The 20841-nt window shown below is 49.0% G+C and overlaps 1 protein-coding gene, 1 long non-coding RNA gene and 1 pseudogene across 2 annotated transcripts; 2 read left to right on the top strand and 1 right to left on the bottom strand.

Moving 5' to 3' along the window:
• Positions 1-13447: 13447 nt before the first annotated feature.
• Positions 13448-16226, top strand: LOC112900895 (annotated as a pseudogene).
• Positions 16227-19198: 2972 nt separating this feature from the next.
• On the bottom strand, positions 19199-20034 carry LOC112899531. Its single transcript, XR_003230065.1, has 2 exons — positions 19896-20034; positions 19199-19707 (listed from the first exon to the last, which is right to left on the bottom strand). It is a non-coding gene; the product is annotated as an uncharacterized LOC112899531 (long non-coding RNA).
• LOC112899530 (ethylene-responsive transcription factor ERF003-like) lies at positions 19512-20639 on the top strand. Its single transcript, XM_025968032.1, has 2 exons — positions 19512-19645; positions 19868-20639. Exons 1-2 carry the CDS (start codon positions 19566-19568, stop codon positions 20286-20288), a joined length of 501 nt encoding a protein of 166 aa, XP_025823817.1. The 5' UTR covers positions 19512-19565; the 3' UTR covers positions 20289-20639.
• Positions 20640-20841: the final 202 nt, after the last annotated feature.

Raw genomic sequence — 20841 nt, 5'->3', positions numbered from 1 at the left:
ATGATGTTCCGGCATACAGGGATCGAAGAAGCTCGATAAGAGGGTTAACGAGCTTTCTCGAGGTGTTGTGGTCTTGCTTGGACGATCGGCGAGGAATAGGAGCTGCTGGATGTCGTGGACCATGGGACGAGACGATAGAGCCGGATTGGTCCGCTATGCTGACTCCTCCGCGAACCTTAGGGTTTTCCTGCTCACGGGTTGAACTTCCTCTGCTCATGCACCCTTGGCTCTTGACCTGCTCGCGCGTGATCTATTACCCTGCACGCGCACACGCCTGCGGAATCAAGCCGAGCTGGCCACCGGTAGAACACTCTCGCTCGTATCCACGGACGCGCTAGTCCAAATCCGTTCGGACCTTCGCCTTTGCTTCGCCGCCTTTCCTCCGGCTCGCCTCACCATAAGCGTGGCCGCATCACTATCCGTGGCCTCAGCCGCCCCACGCCGAACACTCGACGTGGTCGAACCCTGGAAGGAAGCCCTGGACGCCATGCTGTTTGCAGACAAGCTGCTGCCGAACCCGCCTCTGCTGCTCCTCTGCTCCCTTGCGCGTGCTTCTGCCGCACGCACGTCCGCTCCTCGCTACTCCTCCCGCGCGCGCGCCTACGCCGCCAACTCCCACGACGCTCCCGCGACGCCCGCGTCGCGCTGCCGCACCGCGCCGAACCGCAGCCAGCGCCGTCAACTTCCGCACCCGCACGCGCCAGTACTGCGCCCGCTGCGCGCCCCATCGGATCGATGTGCACCAGAGCGCCTGCTCACGTGCGCCTGCACGGCCACCCAACGCCTCGCTCCACGCCGCCTGGAGCTGCGCCCACGCTCACGCCGCCTGGGGCCGCGCTGCCCAGCTCCCGCGCCGGCCGAGCCGCGCCCGCTCTGCTCCGCCAGCCGCCTAGCGCCCGCTCGCCCAGCGCGCCTGCACTGCCCCGCTCTGCCGCCCGGAGCCGCGCCCGAACGCCCGCGCCGCGAGCCACCCGCACTGCGCCGCACGCCGCCCGCGCGCTCCGCTCCACCCGCGCGGCGTCCGCACCTGCTGCCGCGCACGGCCAAGCCGCAGCCGCCCGCGCCTGCTCGCTCGCCCCAGCGCCCAGCGCCCGCGAGCCGCTCGGCTTCGCCGCCGTCAGCCTCGGGCCTGCGCCCGCGCCCCGCGCGCGCGCCTGCTCGGCCCGAGCCGAGCCGCCCTGCCTACTGCCTGTGCTGAGGAAGGGAAACAGGGAGAGTGGAAGGAAAAGAAGGATTTGGATTGAGCTGCCGCTGGTGGGGAAAGAAAAAGAAGGGGCGCCAGGGAGAAGAAACAGAGGAGAATGAGAAATGGAACTCTCCCAAGGACTTGTGCGCAATTTAGAAAAATTTTAGGGATCTTTTTGTAAAGCATAATTTTCCCATTAATCTAAAACCCGAATGAAGAAATGCCCAAAACGAAAGTTGGAGAGTTTTTCAAACTCTACAACATTGCTTTAGGGCTCAAGTTCAAAAACTCAAAACTTGTATCTTTACACGTGAAATTTTGAACAAAGGTTGGATTTGAATTACTTTTATCCTAAAGAGTGTAATTGCACAACATTTAGGACCTAAATGCAAGCATTTATAACACGTCATGATGACGGGATAGATATGTCATAGTGATTGGATAGACATGTCATGATGATTTGCACCTTTTACACTTTAGCCCTGAGTAACTTTGAAAGTTACTTTTGTAATTCAATTACTTGAATAAAAGGACTTGTACTTTTATAAAATTACATAAATACCCTTATTTCCACAACTTTACCCAAAATTTTTACACACTTCAACACATACATTTCAAATGAAACTTTTGGAGAAATATATATATTTTTACAGGGGATAAAATAAGAAAAATATGTTTGCAAAACCACCCTTCACTTATTTTGAAGTTACCTCCTATCCAATTACATTTGCAAAAACAACCCTAGGTTTTTCTGTAATTACAAAAATACCCCTTTTTACTTGCACTTTAAATTTTCAAAAGCTTCACATAAACATACACAAGCTTTACACTAACAAACACATACTTCACACTAACAAATAGTATGCCTAGCTTCTTAATGCAAAGAAAAGATCTATAATAATCAATAAACGACATATACAGAAATAATAAACTGGAGTTCCTGTATTTGGTACCGTGAAGTATCCTGCCGAGGTCGCATGGCTGGGCTCGCGCTGGTGCTCCTTGCTCTAATATGAGATAGAGTAAGAGTAGAGGACGCGTCGATTGCGCCGTCGGCAATCTAGTACCGCCCATGCTTCTTACCTCCTCCGACCCTCATGACGACTTCACCGTCAAGGTCCTCGGTGGTCGGATCATAATCTGGACCATAGACCTCCCTTGCCATCGATGTGGGCGGTCGCGTTGCTGTATGCCTCTGGCCCGTCCTCCATGTTGTAGTTGACATCGGACGTCGCCTTTTCCTTGTGGACCATAGCAAATGCCTTGAAGAGGGAGCAAGGCTGGCCACCATGTGATGACGACTGCGAGAAAACCAGCAAGACAATTAGAAATCATGCATAATTGAGTGTTGGATTAAATAAATGAATTCGCGTACCCATGCATCTGCGTATCCGCTGAGGCTACGGCTGCCTTGATGGTGTGGTACACCAGGCATCATCAAACGCCGCTCCCGGCAAGCGTTGTGCGACTCCTCCCACTCGTTGGAGCACCACTTTTGCACCATCTACTGCCAGCACTCGGCATGCGCAGCGCACCAATAAGGAATCATCTACAGGACAATAAGTAGATGACATATTAGAAGATTACATTAATCGTACGTAATGTAAAAAGGAATGAATACTTAATGTAAAAAGAATAAACATTAATATTCTATATTTACCTGCAAGTACTGCTCCTCAGTCAACGACATGGTTCTTGCGTCTATTTTGGTGACCTTCTCTCCAAGGACGGTGGCGTGGAAACTTATAATGGCCTGGAGACGCGCCTCACAGTGCATGTCCACGACTAGTTTCTTACAGCATCTGGTAGCCACCACATCAGCCTTAGCCTCAAACCTATCCTAGCATTTGAAGAAATCCTGCATGCAAACATGATGTATACCATTCATTATTTCAAGAATTTGCAATGATTGCGATGTATGTAGCACTTATCCATAGCTCCTGCTTCACCCGCTCCGCCTTATTGTTGAATACCCTACCATCCCGATCTTCAGTATAGGGGGCGGCGGCGTATTGGTCGAACGTATAGGCCGGCCCCACAACTCCGGCGTACTCAACCAGGCTAGGGAAGTGATCCTTGCACAGAAGACCGAGGATGCCATTGACGGAGCGTCTGTGAGCAGCACCTGCACTCTCCACAATCCTCCAGGACCTGCACAAATGATTAGCCATCACTTTTAGTTTCTAATTTCAATTTGAACATAGGCAACGAAAACATAAATATTTACTTACTTTTCCCCCTCGGGTCGAATCAACGGTCGTTTCTCACTAGGTATCGGTCGATTAGGCAGACTCGCGGGACCTGCACAAGTGATTAAGAAAAATTATTAGTTTATACTTCGAATTTAAACATATAATATGAAGAAGTCATAAAAACATATAAAGTTACTTACCTCGCGAGTAGACGCGAGACGAACCAGAGGCCGTCTGCTGTGCCTCGTGCTCCTCCTACGCCTCCTCGTCCTCCTCCTGCGCCACATGCGCCTCCTCCTCCATGTCGTCCTGCGAGGCCACTTGCGCCTCCTCCTCCGTGGCCTCCTGCAGAGGCACCTGCGTCGTCCGCCTCCTCCTCCCCCTCCTCCTCTCAGACGACCCAGCTTTAGCGGACCTAGCCCTCTGGTTAAGCGACCTAACGCTCCTCATCCCACTGCCCACCATCTTTGTTCAATCACCTGCAACTAAGAAGAGTAAAGCAATAAGTACAGATAAACAAGACGTACTTAGAAAGAGATGCAACGTAAATTAAATATAATTACATAATAATTTAGTATTACATTGATTAAAAATAAACTTCATAATCGGGAGCAGCTGGATCATAAGTCTCATCATCACTATCAACCATGTCATAATCAACACTATCTGAAGAATCAATGGCCTCATTGGAATTTCCTAAATGTGTTGTAGCATTTGTAAGTCCTTCGCATTCTGCACCTCATCCTCCTCATCCTCCTCCTCCTCATCAACAACCGTTTCAACTTCCATTGCGTCCGCTTCGGTTATGTCTATCTCAAATCATCCTTCTAACCCCTCTTCTTGAAAGAACTCTCCGTCATATGTGTTGGGGTCTAAGTTATAATCTTCATCATTTGGGACAGATACTTTACCGTGCGGTAACACCTTGTGCACAACATATCAACCCTTAAGATGCTCTTTGGTTTGGCACGCATATGGGAGATAATAAACTTGTATGGCCTGTTGGGCCACAATATAGACATCGTCTCCTGGTAAGACGGAATCCTGTCGAATTTCGACTAGCCCAAGATTAGAATATGTCCGTCTCGTTACTTCAGGATCAAACCAATGACATTTGAATATGATAAGATTAAGAGGTTTGGAACCATGAAAACTGAGTTCATATATTTCTTCAATTCTTTCATAATACTCGACCCCATCAAGGCCAGGAGTAAAAACTCCAGTATTTGTGGTCTTTCGATTGGGTCGACTTGTCTCGTAGCTTGTTGTAGAAAAACGATATCCATTCACGTCATAAACAGAATATGACCTGACCCTATAGGCAAGGCCATCAGCAACCTATCTCAACTTGGCACTCACCCTATGGCCCTGCTGTTTGAACCAAGAAATGAAATCGGGCAATCCATTTCCTGCACCCTGTCTAAGAAGGGTATCACATTTCTGCTAGGTAGGATCCCTTGATCGACACCAGAATTCATGAACAAATTGCTCCATGTACGGCACCACCTCATCAAGGTTGGTCAACACATATAGCATGATCTGGCACCACTTTTGATGTCTCAATGTCTTGGTGGTCGAATCACTTGCACTTCCGATTTGCCCTCGGAAAAGGCTGAGGTTCGATTCATTTTCGCTAGCATTGTAACGAGGGGGTGGATTATGCATGCTAGGGAGGTTGTCACCATAGTATGTTGGTGTGAAGTTCGACACCTCCTCTAGAATGTATGCCTCTGCAACGGAAGCCTCAATTTTGCATTTATTTTCACATTTCTTCCGAAGAACCTTTAGACATCTCTCGATTGGATAGCACCAACGACCCAGCACGGGACCCCCATTCGTGCCTCATACGGAAGGTGCAAAATCATATGCTCCATCGGATTGAAGAAGCCGGGTGGAAAAATCTTCTCCAACTTACAGAGCAACACCGGTGCTATTATTTCTAAGTCTGCAACCACAGTTCTAGATAACTCCTTGGCACAAAGCTGGCGGAAGAAATAGCTCAACTCCGCAAGCACTAGCCACACATTCTCATGGACATACCCTCGAACCATCGCCGGAAGAAGCCGCTCAATCCATATGTGGTAGTCAAGACTCTTCATCCCTAAGACTCGCATAGTAGATAAGTTGACCCCCCTACTCAGATTAGCTGCATACCCATCAGGGAACATCAACGTCTTGATCCATTCTAGTACTTCCCTCCTTTGGGGCTTGGTCAAGACGAAATTGGCCTTAGACTTTCTCCATATCTTACCGCGACCAGGAGGCTTCATCTGTAGGTTTGGTCTATCACACAACGTTGCCAGATCCACTCTAGCCTTAGCGTTGTCCTTTATCTTACCAGGAATGTCCATGATTGTTGCCCAAAGTGCCTCAACGACATTCTTTTCAGTGTGCATCACATCAATATTGTGTGGAAGGAGAAGATCATCATAATAGGGGAGCCGAGTCAAGCCTAACTTATGAATCCACATATGGTGCTGGCTATATCCCACAAAGCCACCTTCTGGATTGACCACGAGACCATCTATCTGCTGACGGACCGCGGCACTAGTCTTCATCGGAGGTGCAAAGCCTGTCACCGCGACATCTTTCATGAAGTTCTTTTGGTCTCGTCTGAATGCATGGTCACGAGGGAGGAATTGCCGATGCTTGTCGAATGCTGAATACTTGCCACCCTTCTGCAACCAAATGAACCTAAGACCTTCCTTGCATACTAGGCATGGGAACCTCCCGTGAACACACCAGGCACTGAATATCCCATAGGCCAGCAAGTCATGCAGGGAGTATTGGTACCAAACATGCATTTTGAAGTTTGTCTTCGTGGCCCGGTCGTACGTCCATACCCCTTCCTCCCAAGCACAGACCAATTCATCAATTAGAGGCTCCATGAACACACCCATATTATTCCCCGGATGTCCTGGAATAATCAACGACAATAATATGTTTTGTCGTTGAAAGCATACGCCTGGTGGGAGATTGAGAGGGATAACGAATACGGGCCAACATGTGTACGTGGCAGCCATCATTCCATAAGGATTGAACCCATCTGTTGCCAACGCAACGCGTGCATTATGAGCCTCTCTGACTTTCTCATGATGAATGCTATCAAAGTGGGTCCATACTTCACCATCGAACGCATGAACCATCTTGTCAGGTTTGTATCGTTTGCCATTTTTGTGCCATGTCATCTGTTTTGCGTATTTCTCAGTCATGTATAACCGCTGGATCCTTGGTATGAACGGAAGGTGATGTAGGATTGTCACGGGGATGTCAAGCTGTCTCTTGCGGCCATCACCAGAGGCTACCTCCATGAACCTAGAGGCTTTACACTTTGGACAGTACTTTAATTCCGCGTATTCTTTCCTAAACAGGACGCACCCCTTCGGACAAGCATGTATCTAGTCATACGGCATCTTGAGTGCACGAAGGAGTTTCTGTGCCTCGTACATGCTCTTTGGCAGAATGTGATCCTCCGGAAGCAGGCTGCCAATAACTGTCAACATGCCATCGAAGGCGTCTCGACTCAAGCTATATTGCGACTTTAACGCCATTATGCGTCCAATGGCATCCAGTTGAGAAACCTTTGTCTGTCCGTGAAGGGGTTTCTGTGCCGTGGCAAACATGTCATAGAACGCCTTTGCGGTTGCCTCTGGCTCCTCCTCCATACGTCCTTTAGTGAACTGTGACTCGTGATAGTCATTTAGCATGTCCGCTACCCTAGCATCGGCATCATAATCCTCCACACATGGTCTCACCACCTCCTCTCTCATACGATCGTCTTCACCCTGGTAGACCCACCGGGTATAGCCTGCCATAAATCCATTCCTCCAAAGATGTTCCCCCATGACCTTCTTTATTTGTCTCTTCCTGTTTACACAATTTGATGCATGGATAGACTAATTTACTCGCTCCTTTAGCAGTTTCGCCAAACGCTCGTTCCAAGAAAGCATGGGTCTTGTCGATCCATTCATTGGTGACCTGACCCTGACCTAAGCGGCCACTGTACATCCACTCATGGTCTTCGATACTCCAAACATATACACCAGGGCGGCGGCGGGGGCCCTGGATTAACTAAAACATAAATCAGAAATGCGGTTCTAATCCTGTGGTCTATCAGCTAGTTCGGGTAAATCGTAGTTGGTTATATTGCCCATATGTCTATAAAATTCATCAGGATATTTCTTGATGATTACCGAGATCTCTGAGAAACACTTACTTTAAATTTGTACAGGTTGAAGGTGATCTTGCCGGCGCAGCGGGCGGGCGGCAGCACGGGCAGGGGCGCGGCGGCCGGGCGGCGGCGAGGGCCGGGGCGCGACGGGGGGAGGCGCGGCGGGGCAGCGGGGGCAGGGGCGCGGCGGGGGCAGGGGCGGCGGTGGGCGGGGGGCGGCGGGGACAGGGGCGCGGCGAGGGCCGGGCGACAGCAGGAGTCGGGCGCGACGGGAGCAGGGGCGCGGCCGGGGGAGGCGTGGCCGGGCGGCGGGGGCAGAGGCGCGCCAGCAAGGCGGGGGCAAAGGGCACGATGAGGGCATGGGCGCGGCGGCAAGGCGGGGGCAGGGGCGCGGCGGGGACCGGGCGGCGGGGGCAGGGGTGTGGCGGTGGGCGGGAGGTGGCGGGGGCAGGGGCGCGGCGAGGGCCGGGCGGCGGCAGGAGTCGGGCGCGACGGGAGCAGGGGCGCGGCCGGGGGAGGCGTGGCTGGGCGGCGGGGGCAGAGGCGCGCCGGCAAGGCGGGGGCAAAGGGCACGGCGAGGGCACGGGCGCGGCGGCAAGGCGGGGGCAGGGGCGGGCGGCGGTGGCCGGGAGGCGGGGGCAGGGGCACGGCGGGGACCGGGCGGCGGGGGCAGGGGCGTGGCGGCAAAGTCGCGAGTGTTAGGGCTGTGAAGGAAGTGCACAAGTGTGATGCGTATAGGGTGTGTAAGGAATAACTTACCTTTTGCCGAGCGCCATATCACGGACACTCAGCAAAGAGGTCTTTACCGAGTGCCAAATCAAGGACACTCGGCAAAGATCTCATCTTTGCGAGATCTTTGCCGAGAGGCAAAATACGGCACTCGGCAAAGAGTTCTTTGTCGAGTGCCAAAATACGGGCACTCGGTAAACGGGTTTTTTTTATTTATGAGAAATTTAGGGTTCTTTTGCTAAATGTGTTTGAATGGAAGGTAATTTCAAAGTGTATGAAGGGTAGTTTTGGAAAAGAAAGTATTTACTTTTAGACTGCTGTATGAAGTAGATTTACCCTAAGGTTTCAATTGGAATGTGAATTTTAAATAGATTTTATTTGAAATTGGATAGTTTGTCGGATTTTGAAATAGTTTAAAAACCCTAACTCTTTTGAAGCTAACCCTTAAATCAAAGTTGTAGTTCTTTTTACGCTCTACACTTTTTCTTTTGGGCATATTTTCATTTGGGATATGGTTTGAAAGAAAATCTTACTTTACAGTGAACCCTTGAACTTTTGAAAAATTACGAACAAGTACTGCACTCTAACTTGAACTCATTTAAATTTGTGCAAAGTAAGCTTAAAATAAAGTAAATTTATTCAAGCATGTTACTGATACTATCATGCTTAGATTTTTTACCATGTGTTGTTCTGATGTAGAGTAATTCATAGTAATTTTTTCATAATTTTATAGCACTGTTTAACTTAATTAGATTAATGTATACTAAATAAATTTGAATTCTTAGAATTCAAATCTTTTGCTTTGTAGTGTTTTGAATGTGAATTGTAGGATTGCAACCTTATCGTGAAGGAAAGATATTGACTTAATAATCACTTAATTCAAATCATTGCATATCATGTAGAATCGACGACGCTTGAAGACGGAACTTATGAATTGATCCCGGAACCCGAACAGGGTATATTCGAAGACCAAGTGAACGTCGCGGAGAATCTTACTGAAGGCCCGCACTTCATGAATTCTTGTCATGTACACTTTGTTGTAATAAATAAACGCAAATTCATGTATTCCTCATTTTAACAAAAATGCCATTATGTTAGACCTGGTTGATCACAGACACAGAAGTAAATCATCTGCCCCTACCCACATGAAAAAAATAAAGCTTTTGGGATCTCGCATTCCTCTGTGAAACAAGCTACTCCTTCCTTTTAAAATTTTAATTTATAATTCGTTGAGGACAAGCCTTTGACCAACAATTAGCCTATTGTAGTACATAATTTTTATGACACAAAGCTGATGCATTAGATTTATATTTAAATATACTTTTGCATCACATAAATAAAATATTAATATAGTAACTCTTGGTCAAAGCCTTGTCCTCACAAAACGAAATACACCTTATAATTTCAAAATGGAGGTAATATTTGTAAACAGATGCATCAAACAAGCTGATCGACCACAAGTTTTACAAGAGTTTAACGACGAAGTTAACAAGCAATGCAAAATAGTTTTACAAGAGTTCAACGGACAAATTCACAAAGTTCACAAACATTACATTACATCGCCATTAATGATTACATAGATATTAAATCAGGCAATGGAGCTAGATTACTAGGGGTAGCTTGCCTTTCTGATTCTTCCCCCCCCCCTTAGTTGTTGTTTATCGTGGCCGTGCCACAGCAGCTTACGCTGGTTAAGCAGTTGCAGCAGGGGAGGCAGCCGCCGAAGCAGCTAAACAGCTTCGACCACCTCGGCCACTTCATCTGTGCTGACTAGCTCGGGTTTTGTGAGAAAAAAGAAATCGATACAACCCTACCACTAAAGCAAACAAAGAGAAACTTCGCCCGTGAATACGCCTGGTTTGCTGATGCAGATACAGGAAGAATGCGATGATTCCAGCAAATGCATGTAACAATGGGGGGTACCCGATCCTGATGCGCGGGGATGTTGGTGGTGATGGCCGCTTTGGTTCCCGTGTCGACGCGCTTCGGGAGAAGCTCGCTGGTGGCGGTCTCCGAGGAGGTGCCGCAGATGTGCCGGTGGTGGCGGCGGCCGTGATCTCCAAGGCGGTGCACTCCGGGAGCGGGACGGTATCGGAGGATTCGTTGCGGAGGGTGATGCTGCTGATAAGATAGTAAATAGTTATCAAATGATATGTGAACAAAAATGAATTTTCAGTTACAGAAAATCCAAGCATAGGCAGCAAGGTAAAACTGTAATGTAATTAAGACGTACTAGCAAATATGCCCGTGCGTTACTACGGGCATCCATATAAATGAATTGATTATATACACGGTACGTATTTTATCATAACATTGTACGTGTCAGTCGAGAACTTTAGTTTTTTACTATTTTACTCGCTAAACTTAATTCTAAATGGTTTCAAACCCTTAACTCGACATACGATCATTCGAATTCTGATTAAAACTCCGATTGACAAACCAGGGAATCAATGCTTGCTTTAGAAATTGTAGAGATTTGTCATCTCTGGTATTATCGATCTATCATTGATGTTCCAATTTCATATTTCCTAGTGCTTTAATCTTATATTGTCCTGGATGATGATAGCCACTGTAAGCTTAGCAAACAAATCAGATATTCAGCAATCTGTTGCTACTGAAGCATGATGCATCATTTTATTGAAAATTGTTGTCTTTTTTGTGACGAGTTTGTGAAATTATCAGTAAGAAGCAAAATGTGATGCGGTGATACTGCTTTAAGTTTTGTGAACTTAACTTACAGATAACTATTACTGTGGTTCAATAATATTGAAAGTTTGCTATAATTGTAGGCTACACTTGGTTAGAACTATTTCCTCGTACAGGAAGAAAGCATCAGGTAATTCTAATACTCCTATGTCAGTTTTCTGTGAACAAACTAGTTTCATCTTTACTTACTTGCAAGGTATCATGATCATGCGGGGTCCATTGTGCGGCGGTGGCGGCGGGGCGGCGGGGGCCGGGGCGGCGGGGGTGCGGCGGGCGGGGGCGGCGGGGCCGGGACGGCGGGGGCGCGGCCGGGCAGGGCCGCGGCCGGGCGGGGCGCGGCGGGCGGGACGCGGCTGGGGCAGAAGTGTACAAGTGCACACAAGTGTTCGGGTTGCCTGCGAAGAAATAAAAGAGACTCTTTGCCGAGTGCCCGTGATCTGGCGCTCGGCAGAGAGACCCTTTGCCGAGCGCTAGACCACGGGCTCTCGGCAAAGCGAACTTTGCCAAGAGCCAGATCACGAACACTCGGCAAAACTAACAGCTGTTTGTTGTCGTTCGCATCTGATGGAGCTTTACCGAGTGTCTTTCTTTGCCGAGTGTAGGGCACTAGGCAAAACATTATTTGCCGAGTGTTTTTATTTGCCGAGTGCTTGACACTCGGTGAATCTGTTTTTCGCCGAGTGTTTATTTTTGTCGAGCGCTGCACTCGGTAAAGTTGTTATTCGCCGAGTGCCCGACGAAATGCTCTTAGCAAAACTGTTGACACTCGGCAAAGATTTTTTTCCGGTAGTGCTGTAAAACTGAACAGGAAAGGGAAACACGGATTACGCTCTGCTGTTTCTGATGAATCCTGCTCGCCCCTTTCCATAACCTCGTACATCCTAACCGCTCATTAATCGCTCTCGACCAGTCACTGATGCGTCCCCTAGCTAGTTAAAAGACACAACCCAGGGGAAAAGGCCAAAATTTTGCAAGTAACGAGTCACCATGTCGTTGTTGGACAAGGAACGACCTCGACGAACAAGCCGTCGTCACGGATGACAAATGAACTGACAGCTGACAACACCGGCCGCGTCCCGCGTTCAGTTCAGTCGCCGAGGATTGGCCGGCGAGGGAACAGCTCGACCGCCGACGAAATCGCCAAGGGATCACGTCGGATACTCGGATCAAGCAGTTAAGAGCGCCATGAATCGTCGTCCAGTCCTGTGATTTGGCTGCTTGCTTGGATGATGAGTGCCGCCGCGGATAAGGAGATGTTGACGAGTGCGTTGCATGTTCATCGATCCGCTGGCGAAAGGTCTCACATGGCCGACGATGCTCGCGAGCTACAGAGGCCGGAGCGCGGAGTGAATGCGCTCGCCATCACCTGATCGATCTGCCCCCCATGTTCAGGTTACCATCAGGTAGCCGGAAACAACACGGGCGCGCAGAGGCGTTCGCTGTTCAGACAGGTGACCTGAGAACTGATAAGCTGTAATGGCACGCGCGATCGTCTGGCTGGCTTCGAGCCAGGCTTCACGTACGCCAAAGGATGTGAAATGCTAACGTGACGGGATGCATGCATGAGGCCGTCCAGGTGAAGTGAACGCAGCCCTAGCTAGCTAGGCCCTAGCTGCGCGTTCGTGATTGCCTGAGGACGCTCGATCTTCAGAGACGTGGACGAACGCACGTCCGCAATTGGATGGCGAGCGCCATCCTCCGACCGGGTCCCTCCTCGATCTCCCATGTGTACTCTCTGCGGCCCATCACCGTACGATCCGCGGCCAGGGACTACACAATGTTAATGCCTGGCCGCAGCGATAGGCCGGGGCAAACAGACTCAGGTCTTTGTCCGGCCGGCCGGGGAGGCGATCGAGCCGGCCGTGTTGAGCACATATCCGCGCCCAGGCCCGAGTGTATGGGAGTGAAACCTGTGCGATGGTAGAGGACCGCCAATTTTAAGGGGCCTCAATATATATATATATATATATTAGTAGTTTGTATATAATATTTTTTAGTAAAAAATATAGCAACAGCCCACGTCCATGTATTAAGGCCCAGTAGGTTTGTTTGAGGCCCGGGTGGCTAGGTGTATTAGAGTTCCGAAGTAGAAGATTAGAAGTTCAGAAGACGTCTCACGCCGCGGCCATCGTTTCGTCTTCTTGTTTGCTTGTTACTCGGCGACGCGGACGGCGGATCTCACTGATCGCTCTTGCCTCCGATCCCAAAACTCCCCACAACACGCTCCACTAATCTCATCGCTGATCGCTGGTCATTCAATTGATCGTGCGGTGCGGCGGCCTTCTGTAGTCCAGCTCTGGCACGGTGCAGAGACCATGACAGGAAGCCAATCAGGCCTGAAGCCGATTCAGATTGGTACGTGCTGCGTACAAGTTCTTCACTGCCTTGCTAACTAATTTATCACATGTTTATCTTTTCTAATTAGTGCCGCATATATATTATCAATTTTTGTAGAAGTCTAGCATGTCGACTAGGAAGCATGAATCCGGTTTTCAAAAGCGCAAGAAAAAACAAAGAATTGAGAAACTTGTGCAATCTCAGAAAGGTGATATGGATCGGTTTGTTTTTAAAGAACCGCAAGTATCCTCTGTAATTGAGTCCGCAAATCAACCAGCTGATCTAGAACCTGCAACTGCAACTAATAATATAGGTGACAATGTGGTTGAGGATGTACCTATTGATAGCACAAATATTCCTGCTAGTGTTGATGTTAATGTCAATATGTCACCTGATGGGGATGTTAGTGAATCTTTTCAACCAGATATATTTGATCCAAGATATTGGGATTCTCTTAATCCTAGACAGATTGACATTTTAGCAGAAAAGGGCTCTAGAAGAGACTTATTAATTCAGAAAGGTCCTAAGGATAAATTTTTTAGAAGGTTTTCTGCATTATTCTATAACAGAGTTTTGTCAAACGGGGAGCTTTGTGATAGAGATTGGCTTGTTTATTCTAAGGAGCTTAATAGAGTCTTTTGTTTTGGTTGCAAATTATTCACAAAAGAGCATCGGAAAGGTCTATTGGCAAATCAAGGGTATAACGATTGGCTACATCTTGCTAATAGACTTAAAGAGCATGAGACAAGTGCTGATCATGTCTTGAGTATGACCACTTGGTATGAGCTGCATAATAGATTGCAAAAGAATCAAACTATAGATAAAGATGCTCAGCGACAACTTGAGAAATAAAAGGACCATTGGAGAAAGGTTTTGTTCAGGCTTGTTTGCATTGTAAATTTCCTAGCCAAGCATAATTTGGCTTTCCGTGGTACTAACAGCAAACTGTATGAAGACAGCAATGGAAATTTCTTAGGTTTGGTAGAGATGTTAGCTGAATTTGACCCAATTATGCAAGAGCATGTTCGGCGCATCACAAATAATGAAACTCAAAGTTATTATCTTAATTTCAAGATTCAGAATGAGTTGATACCCATGCTTGCTCTTGCTATTAAGTCAGAAATTATTAAGAAAATAAAGAAGGCAAAGTATTTCTCTATCATTCTTGATTGTACCCCTGATGCGGGTCATCAGGAACAAATGTCTTTAATTGTAAGATATGTGGATTTATCTTTAGACCATGTTTGCATTGAAGAATCCTTTCTAGGATTTTTGGATGTAAATGATACAACAGGGCAGGGACTTTTTGATGTTCTACAAAATGAACTAAAAAAAACTTGATCTTGATATAGATGATGTGAGAGGACAAGGATATGACAATGGGTCAAATATGAAAGGAAGAAAAAATGGGGTTCAGAAGAAACTTTTGGATGTAAATCTTAGAGCTTTCTATTCTGCTTGTAGTTGCCACAGTCTTAATTTAACACTTTTTGATATGGCTCAGACTTGTGGTAAAGCAAAAGACTTCTTTGGAATCATTCAACGGATCTATACAATTTTTGCTAAGTCTACTAAGAAGTGGCAGATTCATAAAGATAACATAACAGGATTGACTCTTAAGTCAGTATCAGCCACACGCTGGGAGAGTCGTGTTGAAAGTGTTAAAGCTATCAGATTTCAATGTGGAGACATTCGGGAGGCTCTACTTCAGGTAGCTGATATTGACAATGATCCAAAAACAAGCAGTGAGGCTAGTGGATTGGCAAATAATGAACTTGGAGAGTACTCATTATAGTGGTAATTGTCATTTGGTATGAGGTATTGTATGCCGTTAATTTAGTAAGCAAACATTTGCAAGTAAAGAATATGCTTATTGATGTTGCTATTGAGAAAGTGCAGGGCCTGATTTCTTTCTTTAAGGAGTATAGAAAAATAGGCTTTCCGCAAGCATTGGAGATAGCCAAAGATATTGCACTTGATATGGATATTAGTGCATCATTTCGTAAACCACGACAAATTAAAAGAAAGAGGTTTTTTGATGAGAACCCAGGTGACACAGATGCTAGGGAAGAGGTATTTAGAATCAACCATTTCATACCTATTGTTGGTCAAGCAATTTGCTCACTTAGGCTGACTCCAACGGAGCAGCCAAAGGGCCAGGAATTGCTAAAATAGCTGCCACGCGGGTACTGTAGCAGCAGAAATCCCCTTCCAACGGGACAGCTAAACGGGCCAGCCAAAATCGCGGTAGGAGAGAGAATCAGCTAAAATCTCTAGTGCTCTGGCCGGCAGCCATCACGCTGCTCCATCTCTGCTAGCATGGCCCCACGGCCTACCAACCCGGACCCACCACCATTTACTACAAGAGGAGAAGGGAAAGTAGCTTTGCTGTTGGATTCACTCGTGATATGGCTGGGCAGGCAACTTGCCGGGGGCAGGCAAAGCCCCGGATGGCTGGCCGAAATGGCTTGCGCCTGTTGGAGTCAGCCTTACAAGGAGATTTGAACAATACCAAGGTTTTGAGAAAATTTTTAGGTTCTTATTTACTTCAGAAGCGCTAAAATCATTGGACAATAAGAGCTTAAAATCTTCTAGTGATAATCTAGAGGCTGCCCTTAGAAAAGATGGGAAATCTGATATTGATGCCAATGAATTGCATACTGAGTTGAAGTTCCTTCAAAATTTTCTGCCAGATGAAAATATGGGACCTGCTGAAATTTTGAAGTTTCTAAAGCGACATGATTCTTTTCCAAATGCAAGCATTGCATATAGGGTTCTATTAACTATTCCAGTGACGGTTGCATCAGCAGAACGAAGCTTCTCTAAACTAAAGCTATTGAAGTCGTATTTGCGTTCTACAATGACACAACAAAGACTAACTGATTTGGCTACAAATGCTCTTTGAGAGTGCAATTTTGGAGAAGATTGAATATGAAAATATAATTGAAGGTTTCATCTCAAGAAACACTAAAAGAATGATGTTATTCAAATAAAGAGTTCAATAGGTATGCTTTATTCTATTATAATGCAGAATATTATTATAATATATGCATCAATAATTCTATTGTTTAACTAAAAGAAAGATCTTATTTTAATATCTTGTACAGGGCCACCAATTTCCCCAGCTCGGCCGTGTCCGCGCCCGCGGTGGCGCCGCGCGTGTACCTGCTGCGAACCCAGCACAAAAATCCGCAGGGGTTCACCGCCGCACCTGCCCCGCGTGGGCCGCCGCTTTCTCCCCGCACCCCCGACACCCCATGGAGACCGCGCTGTGGCCCCGGGCCGGGACACGTTCCCCTGCCGTCCGTGCCGCCGGTCCGCCGGACCGACCGAGCCACGGCCACGCCACTCGCCAACTCGGCCGGTCACCTGAGACGCGAGTGCAGGCAAGGACGGCTGCGCCCCGGCGACCCGGGGCCGGGGGTTGCCTGGTGAGTGGCGACGCGTCCCGTGGCGACACGCGTGTCCGACCGCGACCGTCCGATCAGTCCGGCGATGATGGTGGCACGACGACGGCGATGGTGACATGCTGCTTATCGTCACGTGTCGTGTTTTTTGTGACTGCCGCCGTTTGATCGGTGATGGTGATTGGGTTCGGAATTAGCAACACCTGGTTTAACAATTACGGTCTGGGTGTGTAAACATGATTGATTGATTTTTTCCCCAGCAGTATTTATACTACTAAGTCTCAGGTCTAAAAAGGGTTCTAGAGTTTCAGGATGTCACATCTTCATCACTGATCCTGATGATGTGTGTGGTGTTGCTTCATTGCTGAGGAATAGTATGCAGTACTGTTTTGTCTAGAACATTGATGGCTTGCGAAAGAGAGGAATGCAATGGTCTTGGTCTACCAACAGATACAGAGCTAAGACTATCTCCAACGATATTCTTCAAATTCCATCCCCTATTTCCATCCTCCATATCAACTTCATTCCCTACACCAAACCTAACTCCAACGATATCCTCTATTTGCATCCTCTATACCCCACAATCTTTTTTTTTCTATTTTTCCAACCGCCGCACCCCCCCTCCTCTGCCTCCGCCCCTCCTCCTCCTCCTCTCCGCCCGCCCCCCGCCCTCCTCCTCCGCCCGCCCCTCTGCCTCCGCCCGCCCGCCCACCCCTCCTCCTCCTCCTCCGCGCCCCCCGCCCGCCCCTCCTCCTCCGCCCGCCGGCCGCTCCTCCGCGCCGCCGCTCCTCCTCCGCCCCGCCGCGCCTCCGCCCCGCCGCGCCTCCTCCGCCCGCGGCCCGCCGGTCCTCCTCCGCCCGCGCCCCTCCGCCCTCCGCGCCCGCGCCCCTCCTCCGCGCCCCTCCTCCGCCCCTGCCGCGCGCCGTCCCGCCGCCCCGCCCCGCCGGCCGCTCCTCCGCCCGCCCGCCGCGTCCGTCCGCCCGCCCACTCCTCCTCCTCCGCGCCGCCCGCCCACCCCTCCTCCTCCTCCTCCGCGCCGCCCCTGCCCCGCCGCCCGTCCGAGCGCCCATCCGCCGCGCCCGCCGCCCGTCTGCCCTCCCGCCCGCCGCCCGTCCGCCCGCCTGTCCGCCGCGCCGGCCGCCGCCCGTCCTCCCGCCCGCCGCCGCGCCCGCCGCCCGTCCGCCCGCCCGGCAGTTTCTTCCCGCGGCCGCGCGGAAGGCGCTGGCGGAGATGCGGGATCCAGACGCGTCCGTCCTCTGTGCGGGATCCAGACGCCCTCCTCCATTTTAGCGCACGGGATAGCAGATACCATTGGAGCTTTACCGGTGCTACAGTACCCGCTATTTTAGAAAACAGAACCTTTTATGGTTCACCGGTCGGTGGAGATAGTCTAAGCCGGATCCGCGAGTAGGGGCCGGTGGCCGTGAGATTCCACATTCCAAGGCTGCCACTCGCCTGCGCGTTCAACTCCTTTCCAATCCACAGAACAGGATCTCTCCACCTATCCCACCTCTACGTACTTCCGACACGTGTACTTCACAATGGCCGGTCATTGGACTTGACACAACTGTGTCGTCCGCCAATGGCCGTTGACGTGGTGTTGAGACTTCGCTATGGTCACAGCGACCGGCAGTGACGACGGTTCTTCAACAGGGCTAACTCAGCTACAGGTACAAGAAAGGTGCTTATATTAGTTATTTTTCCGAAAAAGCTAAAAAGGTGCTTATATATTTATATTGGTTCTACCTGTGTTCCAAATTATATGTTGTTTTGGTTTTTTGGATATATAGTTTTTTATGCATCTAAATGTATAACAAATACTACGTGTCTAGAAAAGCTAAAATAACTATAATTTGGAGGAGGGAGTATATTTTTTTACGTGACAAGAAAAGTTACGAGGAGGTATGAAAACTGACTATTATTTTCTCGGTCATCTATAGATGACTTCCAATGGACATACAGCTCTGCAATGTGTTGACACGTATTAACTTCAAAGATTGCAATGTGGTTGATCTCTAGATTCATTAGATTTGGATACGCCATCTATCTTTAGTTGAAAGTTTCTTACGGATAGTGGTCGCCTCTGCCGTGCATTGGATACGGTTTTCAGCAATTATTGTTGACAATAATAAGTGATAACCATATATATATATATATATATATATATATATATATATATATATATATTTGCAAACTACAGGGTAGACTCTTTTTTATAATATATAGATAACAGCTATGTTCTCATTGATGGTATACTAGCTTGTATACTATTAAAACCATTGGAGACACTATTCATCAACCATGCCTGCACAAATAGTATGACATGTGGACCCATATTAACTTTGAGAACTGTGGTATATTAAAATTGACCCATTTCCACCATTAATGCCAGACGCTCTTGAGCAATTGTTGACAATAAGAGACGATCTTATATATAGACAATTGATGAGGTTGACTTCAGTATGATATAGACAAAACCATTAGAGATGCTTTCAGTCAATATGCGTGCACCAAAGAGTGCCGGTGCAGGCTCATTTCAGATAATAATGGAATAATTCATATCCCGACCTCTACATCCAGTGCGACATATCTGACCAATGTCAAATGGCTACCGCGACACTAAGCCGAGCATATCTCGCGGCCTCAGCATGGATCTCGAACAGGGGGGAGGGCTGCAAGCAGATGGATGCTACGGCGGGATAGCATGTGCAGCCCTCCCCCTTGGGAGCAGTATATAAGCGCCCGGCACCTGAGGCATCTCTTGCTATCAAGTGGAAGTGTGCCCACCACCAGAGGTATCGATCGGGCACTGGTGTGAGACAGGAGCAACCGTCGCCATGCCGAAGCTGCAGAGGTTCAGAGGAGTGAGGCAGAGGCACTGGGGCTCCTGGGTCTCCGAGATCCGCCACCCACTCCTGTAAAGCTCTTGCACTTCTTTATTTATGAAGTGAAAGTTAATTCTTACACTTTGATAGAACCCTGCACTGACAGCTTGATTAGAATTGGGCATGTTCAGATATAGGGAGTATCTTTGTTTTCTGTCCAAACTTTGCGTGCTGGTGCAGTTTTCTCTTCCATGACATGCATGCATCTGATGAAGCTTTTTGTGTTGTTTGTTGCATCTATGGTGAGGGTGCAGGAAGACGAGGATCTGGCTGGGCACGTACGAGACGGCGGAGGACGCGGCGCGGGCGTACGACGAGGCGGCGCGGCTGATGAGCGGGCCGGCGGCGCGCACCAACTTCCCCCTGAGCAGCGGCACCGGCGGCACCCTCTCCCCGACGCTGCGCGCGAAGCTGGAGAAATGCTGCACGGAGGAGTCGGCGTCGAAGCAGCCGGCGCAGGACGGCGGCGCGGACGCGTCAGGAGCAGAGCGCGACGGCGGAGGCGTTGGGCAGGAGCAGCAGGGCGTGAAAGCCGAGACCGGCGACGACGACGGCGACGAGTACATCGAGGAGATGATCAGGGAGCTCACCTACTACGGCCCCGTGGAGATACAGCACCCCTCCGGCTCCTCCGGCGCCGCCCCCGCCTGCTCGAGCTCGCCGGCGATTAGGTGATGACTGAGCGAGCCAGCCAGCCAAAGTTTAGCCGCTAGCTAGCTAGCCGGCCGATGCAGCAGCCGTCGTCGTCATCTACAGCAGCCGTCGTTTTGTTAGGCACATTTAGCCGTCCATTTAGGAGGAGAGGGGCCCGGTCCGGAGGGAATGGAACGCGAGTTGCATTGGCACCCGCCCAGGCGGGGCCCTCTCCCGGGATCGGGATTGGGATTGAGCGAGCCGGTGTGTACAGAGCGGGAAGGGGACCAAAGGATCTTTCGGGATAAGGGGTCTTGATTTGGTTCATGATGTGAAGCTTGTTTCAGGACCTGTCGTTTAGCCCCTTTGGTATCCGAGCTTTAGCGCCTTTATCTGCAAGTTCCGGTTCAAGGTTCAGTGGTTCATTCATGCACAGAGATGACGTGACGCATGGTCGATCTGATGCATCTCCAGCCCGTCGTGCCAGAACCCGACGGACTGTCGTTTCCAGTCTTGCGATTTCTTTATATTCTTTCTCATGCACGAGTGACACGTTCCATCATCAACACCGATCAAACTACGCAGCAGTGACCAC

Source organism: Panicum hallii, chromosome 7, assembly GCF_002211085.1.
Source record: "Panicum hallii strain FIL2 chromosome 7, PHallii_v3.1, whole genome shotgun sequence".
NCBI lineage: Eukaryota > Viridiplantae > Streptophyta > Magnoliopsida > Poales > Poaceae > Panicum > Panicum hallii.
The sequence above is the reverse complement of the archived record's forward strand: the minus strand, read 5'-3'. Positions and strand labels throughout refer to the sequence as shown.

Coding starts and splice junctions, on each gene's coding strand:
- LOC112899530 (XM_025968032.1), top strand. CDS start 19,566: ATGCCGAAGCTGCAGAGGTTCAGAGGAGTGAGGCAGAGGCACTGGGGC. Junction 19,646..19,867: donor GAGATCCGCCACCCACTCCT/GTAAAGCTCTTG, acceptor GTGAGGGTGCAG/GAAGACGAGGATCTGGCTGG.